This window comes from Gambusia affinis, linkage group LG17, assembly GCF_019740435.1.
Source record: "Gambusia affinis linkage group LG17, SWU_Gaff_1.0, whole genome shotgun sequence".
Classification (NCBI taxonomy): Eukaryota; Metazoa; Chordata; class Actinopteri; order Cyprinodontiformes; family Poeciliidae; genus Gambusia; species Gambusia affinis.
In genome coordinates this window covers 18,173,354-18,189,418 of record NC_057884.1, presented here as the reverse complement: position 1 = coordinate 18,189,418, position 16,065 = coordinate 18,173,354, and the positions used below count along the sequence as shown (strand labels likewise).

The 16,065-nt window shown below is 36.6% G+C and overlaps 1 protein-coding gene across 1 annotated transcript in view; it reads right to left on the bottom strand.

Annotated features, from left to right (window-relative positions):
- The window catches only part of galt (galactose-1-phosphate uridylyltransferase), a 28,055-nt gene that overhangs the window by 10,153 nt on the left and 1,837 nt on the right, over positions 1 to 16,065 (bottom strand). The window contains exons 4-7 of the mRNA XM_044096389.1: positions 16,005 to 16,053; positions 10,241 to 10,370; positions 9,657 to 9,713; positions 3,149 to 3,271 (exon numbers count right to left, since the gene is read on the bottom strand). Coding sequence (XP_043952324.1) covers positions 3,149 to 3,271; positions 9,657 to 9,713; positions 10,241 to 10,370; positions 16,005 to 16,053 — 359 coding nt within the window. The remainder of the gene's footprint in view (positions 1 to 3,148; positions 3,272 to 9,656; positions 9,714 to 10,240; positions 10,371 to 16,004; positions 16,054 to 16,065) is intronic.

The window sequence follows — 16,065 nt, the reverse complement described above, 5'->3', positions numbered from 1 at the left end:
TTGGGTTGATTTTGTCTCTTTTTTGTGTGTTTTAGTCTTGGCAACGAAGATCGGACTTGGTTTTCCTTTCCACAAAGCTTTTTGTAGGTAAACTAAAAAGTTTTAATTGACCAGAGCTCCTTCATGCACATATTTGCTGTTTACCTTACTTGGCTTGAAACAAACTGCCTCAATGGTGCTACACTGTGTTGGTGTATCACATAAAATCCTTATGGAATTAATTGAGGTTCATGGTTGTAACATTAGATTTACGTTTTACTTTTATCAGCTCATTTGATTTTCTTTTCTGGCCAATATTTAATTTTTTTCTCTCCTGCTCATCTTCTTGACCTTAGTTGTACTTGCCTGTGTTCACTGTTTCCCTGCTATACTTTTAGCAAGATTATTAAGGGCCAAGCTCAAGACAGAAGAATTGAGGACAAGGAGAGGACGCAGAGGATGTCCTAAAAGAGACCTCTAACACGGCCAATCTCAAGGAGTTTTATTCAATTAGCTAAAGAAGTTTTTGTTTCAAAGTTGAGTGTCACCCGGGAACCAAAGCCCAATTCAGTGTCTTCCAAACACTCCAATGTGCCAATTTAGGGTCCCTAACCTTGGGTCAGGGAGACAAGAGCAAAGAAAGAGAAACAAATACACACACAAAGACAAACACACTAGCCAGCTATTGACAAATCATTCTTGGCTACTCGCTCACACACAAACACCTTGCTTACGGCTTTCACTCTGATTTTATAAAGGTTGGTGCCCATGACTAGCTCCCAAGGAGATTCAAGTGTCTACTCTGTTTTTCTCAAAGCCTTAATGTTACCTTCCATGTCACACAAACACACACAAATAAGCAAACAGGAGTGTTCCCACAGTCCCAGTAGAACAGGTGAGCTCATCCCCTGAACAAATTGTTGGCTTTTTTCTTCTGACACCCACATCTTGTATCTCTCTTTGTGACTTATGTGTTTACGACTCCATGCTCTTCGTTATTCTGTCCTAACTTTCATGCTTTTGCTTTTCTTTGGGTCTAAAATCTTTTTAGTTCAGTTTAGACTTTACTAACAATGATTATACTTTACCTTATACTTAGAATATTGAGGAGGTGACAGCATCTTTCAAAGGCATTTATATCCCTTGATGGGTTTTCAATATTTTTTTTAATGCTGCAGCTACAAATTTCAGATCATTTTAATAGAATTTTATAAACACAAAACTCAAAACTCTGGCTTCAAAACGCCACAGGTGTTGAAAGCCAGATGGGTAGAGCTGAGTATTTAAATAATCTCAAACAATGACAATGACTTAACTGTACTCCATCCTCATCAGATACCAACCTAATAGAGCACTTTGGAATGCAGTGGACAGGAAATTCACATCATGAATGTGAAACAATTTGCAGCAACTGTGTGATTCCATCATGTCAGTATGGAGAGAGCTGTGGAATGTTTCAAACACGGTGCTGAATTTATGCCACAAAGAACAGAAGAACAAGTAGTTGTGAAAGCAAGAAGTGAATCCAAGTTGGTGAGTTCAGAGTAGGGAGCTGATATTGACAGGTTAATTAGTTTATGTTTTAGGTCTGGATAAAAACAAAACGACAAAGAAAAATTGCAATCTGCATGTGAACCAAAATCCAGCTTGAAGCTTGCCAACTTTACATCAAAATGGCATTACTTTAATAAGAACTGAAGGTTCACCTTTAGTTCCAATCCCATCAATATTATATAGATTTAACTTTTATTGTGTCAAAAGTTAAATTAGTCTTTTTTGTATGACTGAGGAAAGCATAGGAGAATTTTATTCAGAGAGCTGGTCGGTAGTGTGCACTAACAGCTTGGGTCGGTGTAATGTTGTGATACTCTGTGGTCCAGTACTTTTTCTCACATCTCTATAAAAGCACCAAAAAGTTGAAGAAGTTTGAGTCAACATTTTAGTGGTTTTGAAATCAGAACATTATAAAACCTTGGTATACCTTTTATACCAGAAACTGACCCATGTTTACAAAGAAAGTACATTTTTGTTTAGTTTGTATGATCTAACATGTCTAATTTTAGCTCAATGATAAATTGTGAGGGCTAAGGCAAATCCTACTACAGAGCCAACACATTTTAAAACACTACGACAAGAACAACATCGCCAAAAATCAACATTAGTTATGCTAAAATGAAATGAAAAGCCTTTCCCCAACAGTTAGAGAAAATATTTCTCAAATTGCCAAGTCTAATTTCAATGCAGAAGGTTTTTTGCTAGTTTTCACTAATGACATTTGGCAACATGCTAAAATCTGTGTGAGCACCCTAAATGTACTCACACAGTTTCCCTAATGTTCAGGTGGGATGAAGACGGACGCTGGAGTATTATGCTAATGAGCATCAATGCCGTCCAATCACACGCTTCACTGACTGGGAGACAGGCAGAGGAAGGAAAATCACGAGAATGATGGAATAGGAAAAAAAAAAAAGGGGCGAGGAGGAAAAGGGTGGAAATAGATGGATGAAGGGAGATTTGTGAGAAAAGTAAAATGTGGTACCATTATTTAAATGGGATTTTTTTAATCACAATTTTATACAGTAAAGCACTTTTAGAATAATTTGCATGGGGAAATTATCAGCATCATTTACCGCCTAATTTAACAAAACAGGTAAGCAAACAGATGATTTTACTTTACACATCACACACATTTACAGGATTAGATTCCAAAAAATATTAAAACCAAATCCAGCCTTTACTTTTTTTTTTTATCTTACCCCTCACTCCCCTTTAAATTGAATGTTGAAAGATACAGATAAAATCCATGTTTTTGAGGAAAGATTTTGATTTAAATGAAATGAAAAATACCATTGCCATAGCAACGCTTCCATCTTTGTAAACCTTTAAAGGTCGTTCCGAAATTGCCCTGAAGGAAACATGATGCTTTCTCAGAATAATGTTTGACTTAAGGTGGAATGACTATTGCTGCTGCTGTGTGACCTGCATGCTCTTCTTGTTTTACCATTTGGATTATGAGGATTTTATGTACTTTAGGAGCTATTAGATGTAAAAAGAAAAAGAAAGCAATTTGTGAAACATTTAGGCTGAAAGGCTTAGATTAATTTGTGACACTGCAACTCAATCTAAGTATGAAAGTACATAAGATGTCCACTTATTATCTTGCATGTACCTTTTTCTCTGCTTCTTGTTTGGCGTACTGCACCAGCAGCGGCTCTCCGTTTTTCTGATAGTATACTCTTTGGCAGCGGTCAGACACAGCAGGCTTGTTGGGCAGGAAGCTGCTGGCCCACACCTTTAGCAGAAAGGGAAAGAAAACAGAGAGACTCTGCATTGACTCAAACTAATTTATGAGTGCAACAAATATTCATAAAACATGGAGGAAACATGAGCTTCTTGATGACCAGTTTCCTTTAAACACTAATATGTGTATTAGCATTTGGACATTATATGTTCTGTTGCTTCTTGCAAGAATAATCAAACCTTTATAAATCAACACCCAGGAATGTTTGACTAACTAAATCTGATTTGCCAGTGCAAATCCACAAACGGAGAATAGTTTGCTAAACTTTCCACAATCATTCCAGGGTGCCCAAAATTGTTGGGGTTTTTTTTCTTATAAGCTCTTCTCTTCAGCTTATCTCACAGTTTTTTATAGGATATAGTTGATTCTTTGGGAAATGGATGGTTTTGAGTTGATTTGTATTGGATCCCATTTTCAATTTTCTGGCAGAGGTGCCAAATTTATTATCAAAAATCTGCTACTTTCAAAAGTTTGTGGTGAGTTTATCTTTTTAAACGGTGCCCACTGTCAAAGATCTGAATCCAATCAAGCACTTTTCAGATGAAGTGGTCATCCCAGACCATAAAAAAAAATAAAAAATGAGGACTGTACTGAACGCAAAAACCTTATAAAGAATCCAGAGAGCATTTCAAAAGCTTTTTTATGTTCAAAATGATCAAAAACAACAACTGTGTCTCACTGTACAACAAACAAACTGAATGCTTACAGTTCTGAAGATTACTACAAACCCTGCATTAGAAGTCACAGAGGGAAAAAAAAGTTATCTGGGTCTTTGTTCCTCATTAGAATTCCAACACATATACCCTCCAATGGCACCTTCATTTTATACACCTTCAAATGCCCCCTGTCAGCCACCTTTTTCACATCTCCTGATTACGCTCCTCCCTGTTCCATTCCCTTCCCATTTCCTCAACCAGAATGTCTATTTGAAGACGCTTCTGAATCTCTCCTCCCAGATTAGTATCGACTGCCTGCCCACCTCTTGTCAAACTGTAGGCTTTGTTATTAAGCTCTGTATTCTCCTTTGCACATTCGGTCCAGACGATCTCTTTCAATATCAGACAAGTTAAATGTGGAAATATGATATGTATCCAACACACATTTTTAGTTCACTTGTACATGTAAAGAGAAAACCAGCCACATTACTAAATGAGCTAATTCTTTAAAACTGATCCCATAAGCATCAGCATATTATTGCATATTCATTCTCATACAAAGAAACACACACACGCATGCACATACAAAGTTATGCCCTTATCTGTTATGATAACACTAAAACAAAAGGCACATTTAAATCAGCCACACTGATTGCTAACTGAAACAAACACATTGTTCCAGCATTGCTCTCATCAGCCACCAACTGGTGCTCCTTATCAGACTGCATTCACCTAAAATGAGATGCTGGCAATTTCTCCAATTTAGCATCCCTGGAGAAAATTATGCACGATGCTTCAAAGCACGAGATGCCACATATCTGAAAAGAAATATTCAGCTCTATTCGCTTTACAGACAGAAACACTGCTTTGCATTTTGGTGTGGCTGTATTATATCCCTACATTCTTTGGTGCTCATAACGTATTTTTATCACATTTCAGAAAGCTTTTTATGAGCAACAATGACTATAACGGAAGAAATTTGCACAATTCGGGTTTGAGCTTTATGGCATTTTAATGGCTATTAAAGCAGACAAGCAGTACAAAACAACCCCACGATTCAACTACAGACTCTGGGCTGCAAGATAATTTAGAACATAAAAAAAATGAAATTTTGTACAAGGGGAATTCGGGGTTCTTAAAATTAAAATCCACCCTTATCTACTCATACTTATGCAAAATGGCAAACAGTGCAGACACACGCAGAAAGCTATATAGACTGTTTCTGAGCAAAGATGAAGTAGTAATCTACTTTGTGGGGGGTTACCATCATCAAATTGTGAAATACATTTGGGGTGTTTTCAGAAATGATAGTTCAGTAGACATGGTTTGAATGGGTACCAAAATTGCAACATTCTTTACATTTTAAGCTGGTGCCATTCACTTTCGCACTGTACTGTGTCAAATGAACTAAACCCTTGGCAAAACCGGTTTACCCCCTTGCTAGTGGTGGCGCTGCACCAATGACCACTAAAGGAAACAACTGAGCGCAACTTCCTTCCTCACAAAATGTAAACCAATATGGAGTGGGGTGAAAATCATTTTGCCAAAGACAAAAGAATTTTCCTTTTGTTTTTGGCACTAGTGCTAAACTTGCACGTTTGTTTTGGCTGTAGTTACCCAGAATGCCCTATGCTTACTGTCGACATTTGGAAAGTAATGTGTTCTAGCAAAAGGTGGATTTTGGAGCCAAATCATGCAGAGGCAAAAACAAAACAGCTATAGATGATGTGTGAATATAATGCACAAACACTGACCAGCTATAAGACTACAGGCATGTGTGTAACAAGGACTATTTGAATATTGGGCTCTTAAAGCTGGTCCTTAGGCTATTGGTTCACCTCTGTCTTTGCATGCAATAATCTATCTACCTGACAACAGTTGTTTCATCCAGATAACACACCCAAGAGAAACCAAAACATAATCCATTACTAGATACAGCTTCTGAGGAAGGTATTTCTTTTGATAGCTATTTCAACTCCATAAGTCTGTTAACTTCAATGTTGCTGCTCATGTAAGCAAATGCAACACTACACAGAGAACCACATATACACTGATGGCTACTGGAGTTAAAAAGGGCTATTACTATTCAAGAAGCATATGTTTTCCTTTTTCCTCTCTGATCCTGAGAGACCAAAGTTATCAGAAGCCATGCCGCCTACAAAACAGGATTAAGATTTTTTTTTGTTTCTCGTTAGGCAAAGTTTTACATCAATGCTTCTAAGGTCTTCACCATGGGGGTGCGGGTGGGAGGAACGTGATTGTGCAAACACATGGATTTTACTGTGCCGACAGATATAATAAGGAAGTTAAATTATTTTAAAAGAAGAAACCAAACTATATAAATATATTCAGAGTTCTCTCATAGAGTGGACCCAAATTGTATTCTAGGTGCGCAAAAATTGAAGCTATTGATTCCTTACAACTAAACCAGGCAAAAATGAAATATTGATATGAAAAGATATGTATACATTACAATTTAAAATTAGACAGGATTTTCACCTTGCAGCTATACTTTATAATCTTTTATAATATTTTTCTCCAATGACATACTGCCATCTGGTGGTATTTTCTACAATCTTGTCAAAACAACAGAACAGACCCAATTAGGCTCTGGGTTTGTCTTTGTCATCCACATCTAACTACATTTATAGGAATCATTCAGAAGTTGGGAAGAAAATAGATATTTTAGAATGAGGAATGAGAAGACAACTTTTTTATTATTGATCACTGAAGTCCTGGTTTTCATCATTGTGTAGATTTGTTTAATTGCTATAGAAACTCTAACGTACATTTACGAGTCTAAGTATGCAGTTTTCAACTTATGTTTGATACTCGGTATTCTATGAATTTGTATTTTTCAAACGTTTAAAGTAAAGGGTTAACATAAAGCACAGCATTAATATGAAGCTAAAGGAAAAAAGAAGATTGCAGGTTTTAGTGAACATTTCTGACAACCTTCTATCAGTATAGAATGCATTTGCATTCCACCTCTTGAATCAATATTTTAAGGAAGCACGGTTCTATGAAATTACAGCTGCAAGTCCTCTGGGGTGCATCTCTGCAAGCTTTCCATATCTCATTTCTTCTTTGCAAATTAGTTAAGGTTGAGTACAGCATATGTCAACAGAAAATTGTAAGTCTTCTCACCAATTCTCAAATGGTTCTAAGCTTGTACTTTGACTGGACCATTCTACCACATTAATAAGCTTTAATCTAAATGGGTGTCCGTGCATGCAGGATACCAGCCCTTGAGGACTGATTTTGGATGCCACTGATCTAAACTATTCCATGTTGCACCAAAGTGCTGCATGGCAGGTGCAATAAGAAACTTAGCATTTTAAAATAAAGGTTTTACAATATAAAGATTGCATTACTAAAAATAAAGATCTCAAAGTTTTGGAGTTTTCTCATTCAAGGCCTAAAGGATAATATTAATCTTTTAATGCACCTTAAAGACTTCTAGACAATAAGCAGCTCTCACATGTACTGGTAAATTATTTTGTAGATATATAGAACAACAGAAACAGAAAAGAAATAACCACCTTTAATTTTTAGCTTGAACCTTAGAAGACCTCAAAGCTGCTGCTTGTTTGAGCTTTGTGTTTTTTGTAGATGTTTAATAATTTAAAAGACCTTTAAATATGGTGGAACAATCCTGTTTTGAACAGGAACCCAGTGTAGCTGTTATATGTTTGTGTTTTCTAGTTCTAGGAATTGCAAGGAGGGACTAGGCTAAGTCACCAAACACACATACACACAAGCACGCCCACGCATGCACACACTCTTTTTCTTGGGTGCTTTTAAAGGGAAGATGTACATGGGACATAACAAATCTCAGTTGGGATACCAAGCAGGAAGGGATAATTGTGTCTTACCACAGAGATAATATCTTAACAGGAGTCCTTCATTTGTTGTAACATTTAGAGGTGTTTCAAGATCATAAAGAAATAAAGCGCTGACATAAAGAGCAAAGGATAACAACAAACAGGTCAAGTAGACATGGCTGTGACAGATGGCTTGACAGCCATCCTGTCTCAAGGTCCACTAATTAGGGTTGCTGTCAAATTTGGTTGCAATGGACCTTCTTCAAGGTTGTGGCTTGTGACCAACTGGAAACAGGACCTCTAATGGCTTTTTTCAGGCAGCTCTTCCCCATAGACCAGACGTGTGGCGTGGATAGCTGTTGACAGATTGTTCTACCTCAGCTGTGGATCTTTGCAGCTGATTCAGTGTTCCCATGGGTTCTTTGGTTATTTCTCTGATTAATGCACTCCTTGCCAAGTTCGTCGTCAGGCAACTATTCATCATTTTCTTTCTACTTCATAATTACTCCTAACTTTATGTTTATCTATTACATAAAATCTCCAAAAAATACACTGAAGTTTGGGGATGTAATGTGATAAAAAAGCAAAATGTTCAACAGGTACGACTATCCTCACAAATGATCTACAGTAGTCTTGTAGGCAGCTTTAATTTATCAGACTTTTTTGTGAATAACGTAACATTTTAAATTAAATCCTTTTCCTCCATGTATCTTTTTGCACCTTTTCTGCATCTCACTTTTAAGAAACAGTTTGACAAGAAACGTCTCTCCCCAAATTGACTTTTCTAAATTACCGTACCAGAAAGAAAAACATGAAGACGAGCAAAGCATCTGAGCTGTAAAATAGGTGTGACTATGCATACCCCCTTACGCATAATGTGGCAAAGCTGCACAGCTGCATCTGATTTCTGGATGAGGACTCAATTAACAGCTCTGACGCTGTGACATTTCTGATTTCAAAACCTGGACGTGTTTTTCTTACACATTTGTAATTCTTCAGTGGTGTGTGTGAAGGAGCTGCAAATTAGGGCCCTTGTAGATGAAGGTGTGTATGTGATAAGTGTTTTATGTCATTTTGAACTCATTCTGCATTTTGAAAGCAGCTGCCCCTCATGCATTTCTAAACTTGAACACAGAATTTTTCTATAAAGACATACTGAATAACAGGAATAATGTCATTCTTTCTGCAAAGTATCTATAAGCCTAGAGTAGACCCTCAGTTTTTGCATGTGGTGTGGATATTGAGCAGTAATTAAGACCTGAGAATACTTTTTGTAACTGGCACAATACCAGGGGTATTAACATATTCTACAACACTGAACAATTTCAAAGATATTGTAAAATCAGTGGCCTTACTTTCTTCTAATACTTATTAAAGTGTAAAATAATCTAAGTTTAGAGAAACTCTGTGAAAGATGTATAAAAAGTTTTAAAATAAGTTTAGCTTTTATTGCAGCAGCTAAATTTCATACTTTTTGGCAAAGTTCGATCTCTGATGTATGTACAATTATTAATTCCAGCAATTATGCCACATAAAGAAAAATAAGCAAAACCAAAAAGAATGGCTTGCATCCATACTAATAATTGAAATGTGACCTAAAAACTATAATTCACAAATTATATTTTCATGTGTTTCAGTGTCTATGCATACTTAGTGCATTTCTCTCAGCCATTTAAGTGAAACAGATGGGTTTTTAACTTTATAACTTTTAGACATGGGTGCCAACAAACACTGCTACTAGCGTAAACTTGAACATGTATTCAAATGTTTTTTAAAAACCTAAAATAGCTGAAATGTGACAAGCTAAGTAGGCGACACAGTTTACAATACCATCATACACAATAAGCAGAATGGTAAATATGTGTGTAGAATGTGGTGTTTAGGTGCTCGTCTTACCTGACAGTGAGGATGAGGATTCGAACAACCCATCATTGCTCCCTTATTTTCAAAAATCTGCAGACAGAAGGTGGGAGTCCATATATATTGTAGATGACATGGTGTTTTTTTGTCAAGTTAAATTACCATACCCAAAAGCATATTGGATATTTCCGAGAAGATTTTTTTCCTTGCGGTGCTGAGTGAAAACAGTTTGGGATCTGGTTTAAATTCAACACCTATGGTAAAGCCAATAATTTATGAAAGTAATTTATTCTCTAGGAACATAGCAGCACCTGAAGTTTGAAAAAAAAAAAACTTTTCACACAAAAGATTTTTTTTCTGTTCCCAGAAGAAGCGATTTTCAGGTAGTTGTGCACCTTAATACATATTTTCGTACATCTGTCTGTCTGAATAAGTGAGTTTGCACAGAAGCACCATTAAAGTTTCACCAAGTTTAATGGAAACACCTATAAAATACAAAATAACTGAATGGAAAATGTGAAATTTGTGATGTGAACTTTTTACTGCTCTGGAATGTCAGAGAAACTTAGATGAGGTGAGTGAAAATAAATAGCAGTGAAAGGAGTGTGTGTTTTATGTACCTGAACCCATGGATACGTAGCACCGAGTTCCTCTAACATTTCAGCCCACTTATCAATCACCTTGATAATCTCTTCTTTTTTCATCAGAGGGAGGGTAACATCAGACCAGGGGTGGAAGCACATGACCTTACTAAACATGACACAGAGAATAGGGGAGAAATAGTAATTATGTAACAACATATAAGGATAAAAATCAGCAAGCAGGACTCTAAATGCCCATTCCGTCTGAATATAAAGCGTGACATTTATTTTTATTTTTACAGAGACAACTAATAAGCTTGTGTCAGCAGGGCAAAACTTTTGGGATTGTGACAAATAAGGTTGGGTGAAAGACCAAATCTATCCTGCCATCTAAAAGCCAATTGTTTTTTTGTTTTTTTTTGTGGGCATGACAGAAAATATTATTTTCTGCTGTTGCTGGGACAATCTGCTTTGGTCACTAAGACCAAGATTGAGCTTTTTAGAAATGAACCTACCTCAAAAAACCTCATTCCCATCAGATGACGGCTATAGGTCGCTTGTCTGCTTGTTTCTTTTCCAGGTGCCCCTGATACTCTGATTGTTACACAAAGCATCATGAGCTCTTTAAATCTACCCCAAAATGGTATATCAGACACCAGCTGCACAAGCTTCTGCCATGGCTTTCAGAGCCCTGGAGTCCTGTAGAAAACCTGTTGCTGTGCTGAAGAGTATAAAACACAAGATGGGAGCAGCCTATACCTCAGAATAATCTCCAGCCTTGTGCAATGTTAAACTGGTAAACTGCATCACTTTTGGATGTAATAACGGCTGAAATAAAATGTGTGTATTTTAAGGCCTTTTCTGTCTTTTTCAGGCGAGTCAGTGTTTCCTTTCTTTAATCCGTCACTATTGAAGGTGCATGTCTAGCAATTCTGTTCAAGCTCACACACCTCATCAGAATCCCTCTCGCTCTCCCTGTTCCTCTTGGTGCGTTTATTATTTATCCTGAGTTTTCTGCTGCGGTTCTGGTAGGTATTAAGTAATAAACATGCCAGTGCTATCACTGATCTACTTGGCCTGGTTAAATTGATAATCTGTAGGAGTGCTGTTTGTATCTCTGTTGTGAAGTGAGATCACTGCTCTGGATACTACTGTATGTCTACTTTGACAAGTTTTTTGGATTGCATTGCTGAAGCTCAGGCTGTTGGCTAAAATGGTAAACTGAAAACATGACTATGTTTGGATCACAAACTTAAATCAATCCTTTATTAAGGATATGATAGGTCATTCTTCAAGCCTCACAAACAGGCAGCTATCTTCAAGAAGAGGAAAAAAAAGTTTCTTGGACATCTATATATTCTCAGATCTACATTTTATTCATCAGTTTTAGCACTGCCTGAAACTGATGGTTTAAGGAAAGAAACCTTCCCTATTTATGTCAAAAATTGGGAGACTCTGAGAAAACCTTTTTGTACAGAAGTCAAACCTATTAAAAGAACCAGATTGGACAAGGAATCAGTAGGACAAACCCTATGTGGCAAGTACTAAGTGCACTTTGTGGCCAAATTTACCTGTACACTAAACAATATTTTTAAAATTTCCAAAGAGTTTGCAATGTGTGGAGGGTTTTGTAGACCATAGTGTCTGGTTGGCCTCATAGTCAAACTGATTAGAGAGAGAAAACGTTTTATAAGTTTTATTTTTAAAATTTCCCAAGGGTTTTTTTCTCTCTCTCTCTCTTTCTTGGCTGAGAATATATAATTGAAAATAAACGTTTAATAAATTCATAATCATATAATGGTTTTCCAATATTGACCTACAACCACCTGGCTGTGCTCAAAAATTTGACATTGCTGTGCAACCAAATTTTCTATCAAAACTCTCATGGGAAAACAAAAAGCTTTTTTTCTCCTTATAATTCTAAAATTGAAGAAATGGGATGAGATGTTTGACAGACACTTTAAGAGAGAAAAAAAATGACATAATTTGAACTTGATATGAAGTCATATCTACAATATGGGTTTAAATAAAACCATGCTGTGAGTTCAGCCGGCCTGTCTGAAACCATATGTAATTGTGTTGTTGTTTCTTCTTGCGCTGGGAGATCTGTATGGTGTCCTTGAGTATTCTGAAAGGCACTTCTAAATAAAATGTATTTGTAATAGTAGAAAAAGATTATTTGAGTATGAACTGAACATACCACCTAAATGTCTCTGTGGGCTTGGGGGGGGACAAAGAAAAGTTCACTGTTAATGCAACTGTTTGTTATCAGGCTTACAGACAGCACCCAGGCAAACAAACGTGAATGTCGGAGTAAGAAAGATATTACATTTCTATTGACAGTCGCAGTCTTCTGGGGCGAAAAGCAGCTAGTGTGCAATCAATAATTGAATACGACTTTGGTGTTTATGCTCAGAGCAAAAAAGAATGGTCTGTATTTATGAATTGTTCATGAGAAGACTTACAAGAGCTGAGAGCTCTCAGAGCATTTGTGTTTCTAAATCCAGTTGAACTGTAAAAGCAAAAAAACTAAAATGTTGCTAGTTACTGTGAATGTATTGTAGATGTCTGTGTGGACAATATGGCAAAAATAATTTCATAATTTTATCCTAATACCACAATGTAAAAATATCCATCCATCCATCCATTTTCTGTTCACCCTTGTCCCTAATGGGGTCGGGAGGGTTGCTGGTGCCAATCTCCAGCTGCGTTCCGGGCGAGAGGCGGGGTTCACCCTGGACAGGTCGCCAGTCTGTCGCAGGGCAACACAGAGACATACAGGACACACAACCACTCACACACACTCACACCTAGGGAGAATTTTAGAGAAATCAATTAACCTAACAGTCATGTTTTTTTTGGACTGTTGGAGGAAGCTGGAGAACCCGGAGAGAACCCACACATGCACAGGGAGAACATGCAAACTCCATGCAGAAAGACCCCGGGCCGGGAATCGAACCCAGGACCTTCTTGCTGCAAGGCAACAGCTCTACCAACTGCGCCACTGTGCAGCCCATTGTAAAAAATATTTAGTAGCAATTAAAAAAAGAAAGATAAGGGTATTTTGACCAGAGAACAGTTCAAAACAGATTTTTATCAGAATTTTTTTTTTTTTCATTTTGTCAAAATCTGTATACAGTAAGCATTTATTGAGATGATTAACATATTGAAGACCTAAAGTAAACTCTCTCAAACCATTTTCCCTTAATCAAAAATGTGTTTTATTTAAAACTTAAACAACACAACCCAGGTAAAATGTACCATTGCTACAAAAAAGGAATGTAAAAACTAGGAAATTTCTTTATCACAAAAATTTATTTGTTTTTTCAGTTTTGTTGTCTTGTCTCCTTTGGCCATTAATTTGCCCTATTACAAACCGATCTGTTGCCATTTAGTTCTAATGAAATTATAAATTGTTGCAAAAGCTCCAATGCTCAAAATGTATCTATAATATAACTCAATTCTATATTTTCTGAAAACACTGTATGGAGCCCAATTTCCATTTATTTGGTTTCTGATCCCCTATGATGTCTGATCACACCAAACAAGAAGCAATTTCTTACAGGCTGGTATAAATTATTGTCCAGTAATCACTTTCCCTTAAAGTAGACAATAGGTAGACATTTTGTACTTTAAATCAAGTACAAAATGTCAAGCTGGCAGTTACGAATTGATGAATTATTGAAATGAAGTTCCCCACAGCAGACGGATTCATTTCATACCTAACTTTTTAACCTCAAAGATCATAACTATCAGCTGGAGATTATTAAATTATTTTGCTTGATCAGCAGCTTTTGTATTTTATAATTTAACTGGTCTATATGGGCGTCAGAAGCACTCAATGAAAACAGGGGCATGAAATCTTCAGAAAATCATTTTAAAAATATACAAAAATGTGTGGATTATGAACAGAGTTCATTGGAAACACCTAACTACCAAGATGTACTGACTGATATGCAACAGCTTCTTATTTAGAATACTACACTACTACAATGGCAGTCCAAGAAATCTGTCAAGTATTCAGGTAAAGAGACATATCTGACCATTATAAAGTCTGCAAAATGTTACTGTAGTTCATTGCTAGGATGCTGGAAGTAGAGAACTGCTTGTGTTGTTCATTCTGGATGTGTTAAGGACAAAAAACATCTTCTACATCCTCTTGGTGCACAGCTTTATGTCCAAAAACAAAGCTAAATTTAGCATTCCCTCTTTATATTCTTTGTGTGAAGACATCTAAGACAATGAGCTTTATGAACATCAAATATATATATTTTTTTTTTTTTATAGAGAGGTAGCAGTGCACAGTTCCGTAGCAGAGAAAAGGTCCTGGGTTCAAGTCCCAGCCTTTCTGCATGGAGATCGAATGTTCTCTTTGTGCATCTCTCCAGGTACTCCAGCTTCAGAAGCAGGTGAGTATTAATTAAACTGACACTTATGAAAACAAACTGAGAAGTCAAAATAAATATAGGAAACATTACTTTTATATTAAGTTTTGTTTTACATACTGATTGGATTGGTCGAGCTCCATCTAAGCAAAAGCGCTAATTAATTCCTGCAGCATAAGATGACCTTTCAAGGAAATTTTAAGGAACCTGATAATTAAAATGAGAAAGCAAAACAAAGTGTGACCACATTTTTCGTCACAACGGTGTTAATTGGGAGCATATAACTGAAAAACAAAATGATACAATAAATCATTAGTGTCAGTCTTATCGCTCCCCTTAACCCATTTTTCTTTGTCTCCCATGACCCAGATCCTTTAAATTCTGTTTTCCATACTGTTTTCCTCACTAATTGGCTCTGTGAAAGTTGCTCCAGGGCAACAAGCTATAGCTTATTTTCAAAGTTTCCTTTTTTATTCACCCCCAATAAAGACACAGTCTGCATGACAAACACAACAGGAAGATGCACGCAGATACTGCATGAGGAAAAACATCCGACATAGACAAAACCTCGACTTACTCAGACTCCAAAACACAGAAAAAAAAACTTCTGATATTTAAAAAATCAACAGAGAAAGCACAACACGTCAATCACCGCTGCATCAGTACTTTTCACAGTGTGAGTACCTGACAGCCTCTACATCTGCCAACACTAGGGAATTAAACCCATAGTTCAGTTTTTAACCAGCACACTCACTGAAGATGTTTGATTTAATCTATTATTCAGTTGTTATGCAACTCTGCTGTCAGCCACAATCATTCACATAGACCCACAAAAACAGGGAATTGCTCTTGAGCTTTATCAACAAACAGACAATTGTATTGTGACAAGATAAAAAAGTGCAAGCTGGGTTTGTCACGTCTTCAAAAATGATCTGTAGAAGACTACAAAAGTTCTGTGAGGTGAGGGTGGCAGGAAGAAGAAAACATTATTTCTACAAAAAAAAGAATAAAGTTTTTGGTTCTGTCACCGTGAACTTTATATGAATGTGAAATTAGTTATTATTCATAGAAAAAGAAAATATGACAAAAAGTAAATTTAGTCAATACCTATTGAAAAGGCAACATGTGGGGAAAGATCCCCATCTGCTGGTGGTTTTAAGATCCACATGTGAATGTACATAGAATGTGTGTACAGAGAATGAAGGGAACTAATTCAGAGCATAACAGAGACTTGCAAACAAGTTTTTCACATTTTACAAAATTATACTATTTAATAGCCTGGTAAAAAAAACACATTTCTTTTGAACAGAACTGAAATTTTGCTTTAAAATTTAAATAACTTGGCTTAGTCTTAAGAAGGTAAAGTAATACAACTATTTGTGTACTACCACTGTCAGGCTAGTAAGCTGCTCTCTTACCAAACACCTCTGGCAGCTTTCGACTGGAATAGCGGATGCTGATCTGAGCCTAAAGACCAGA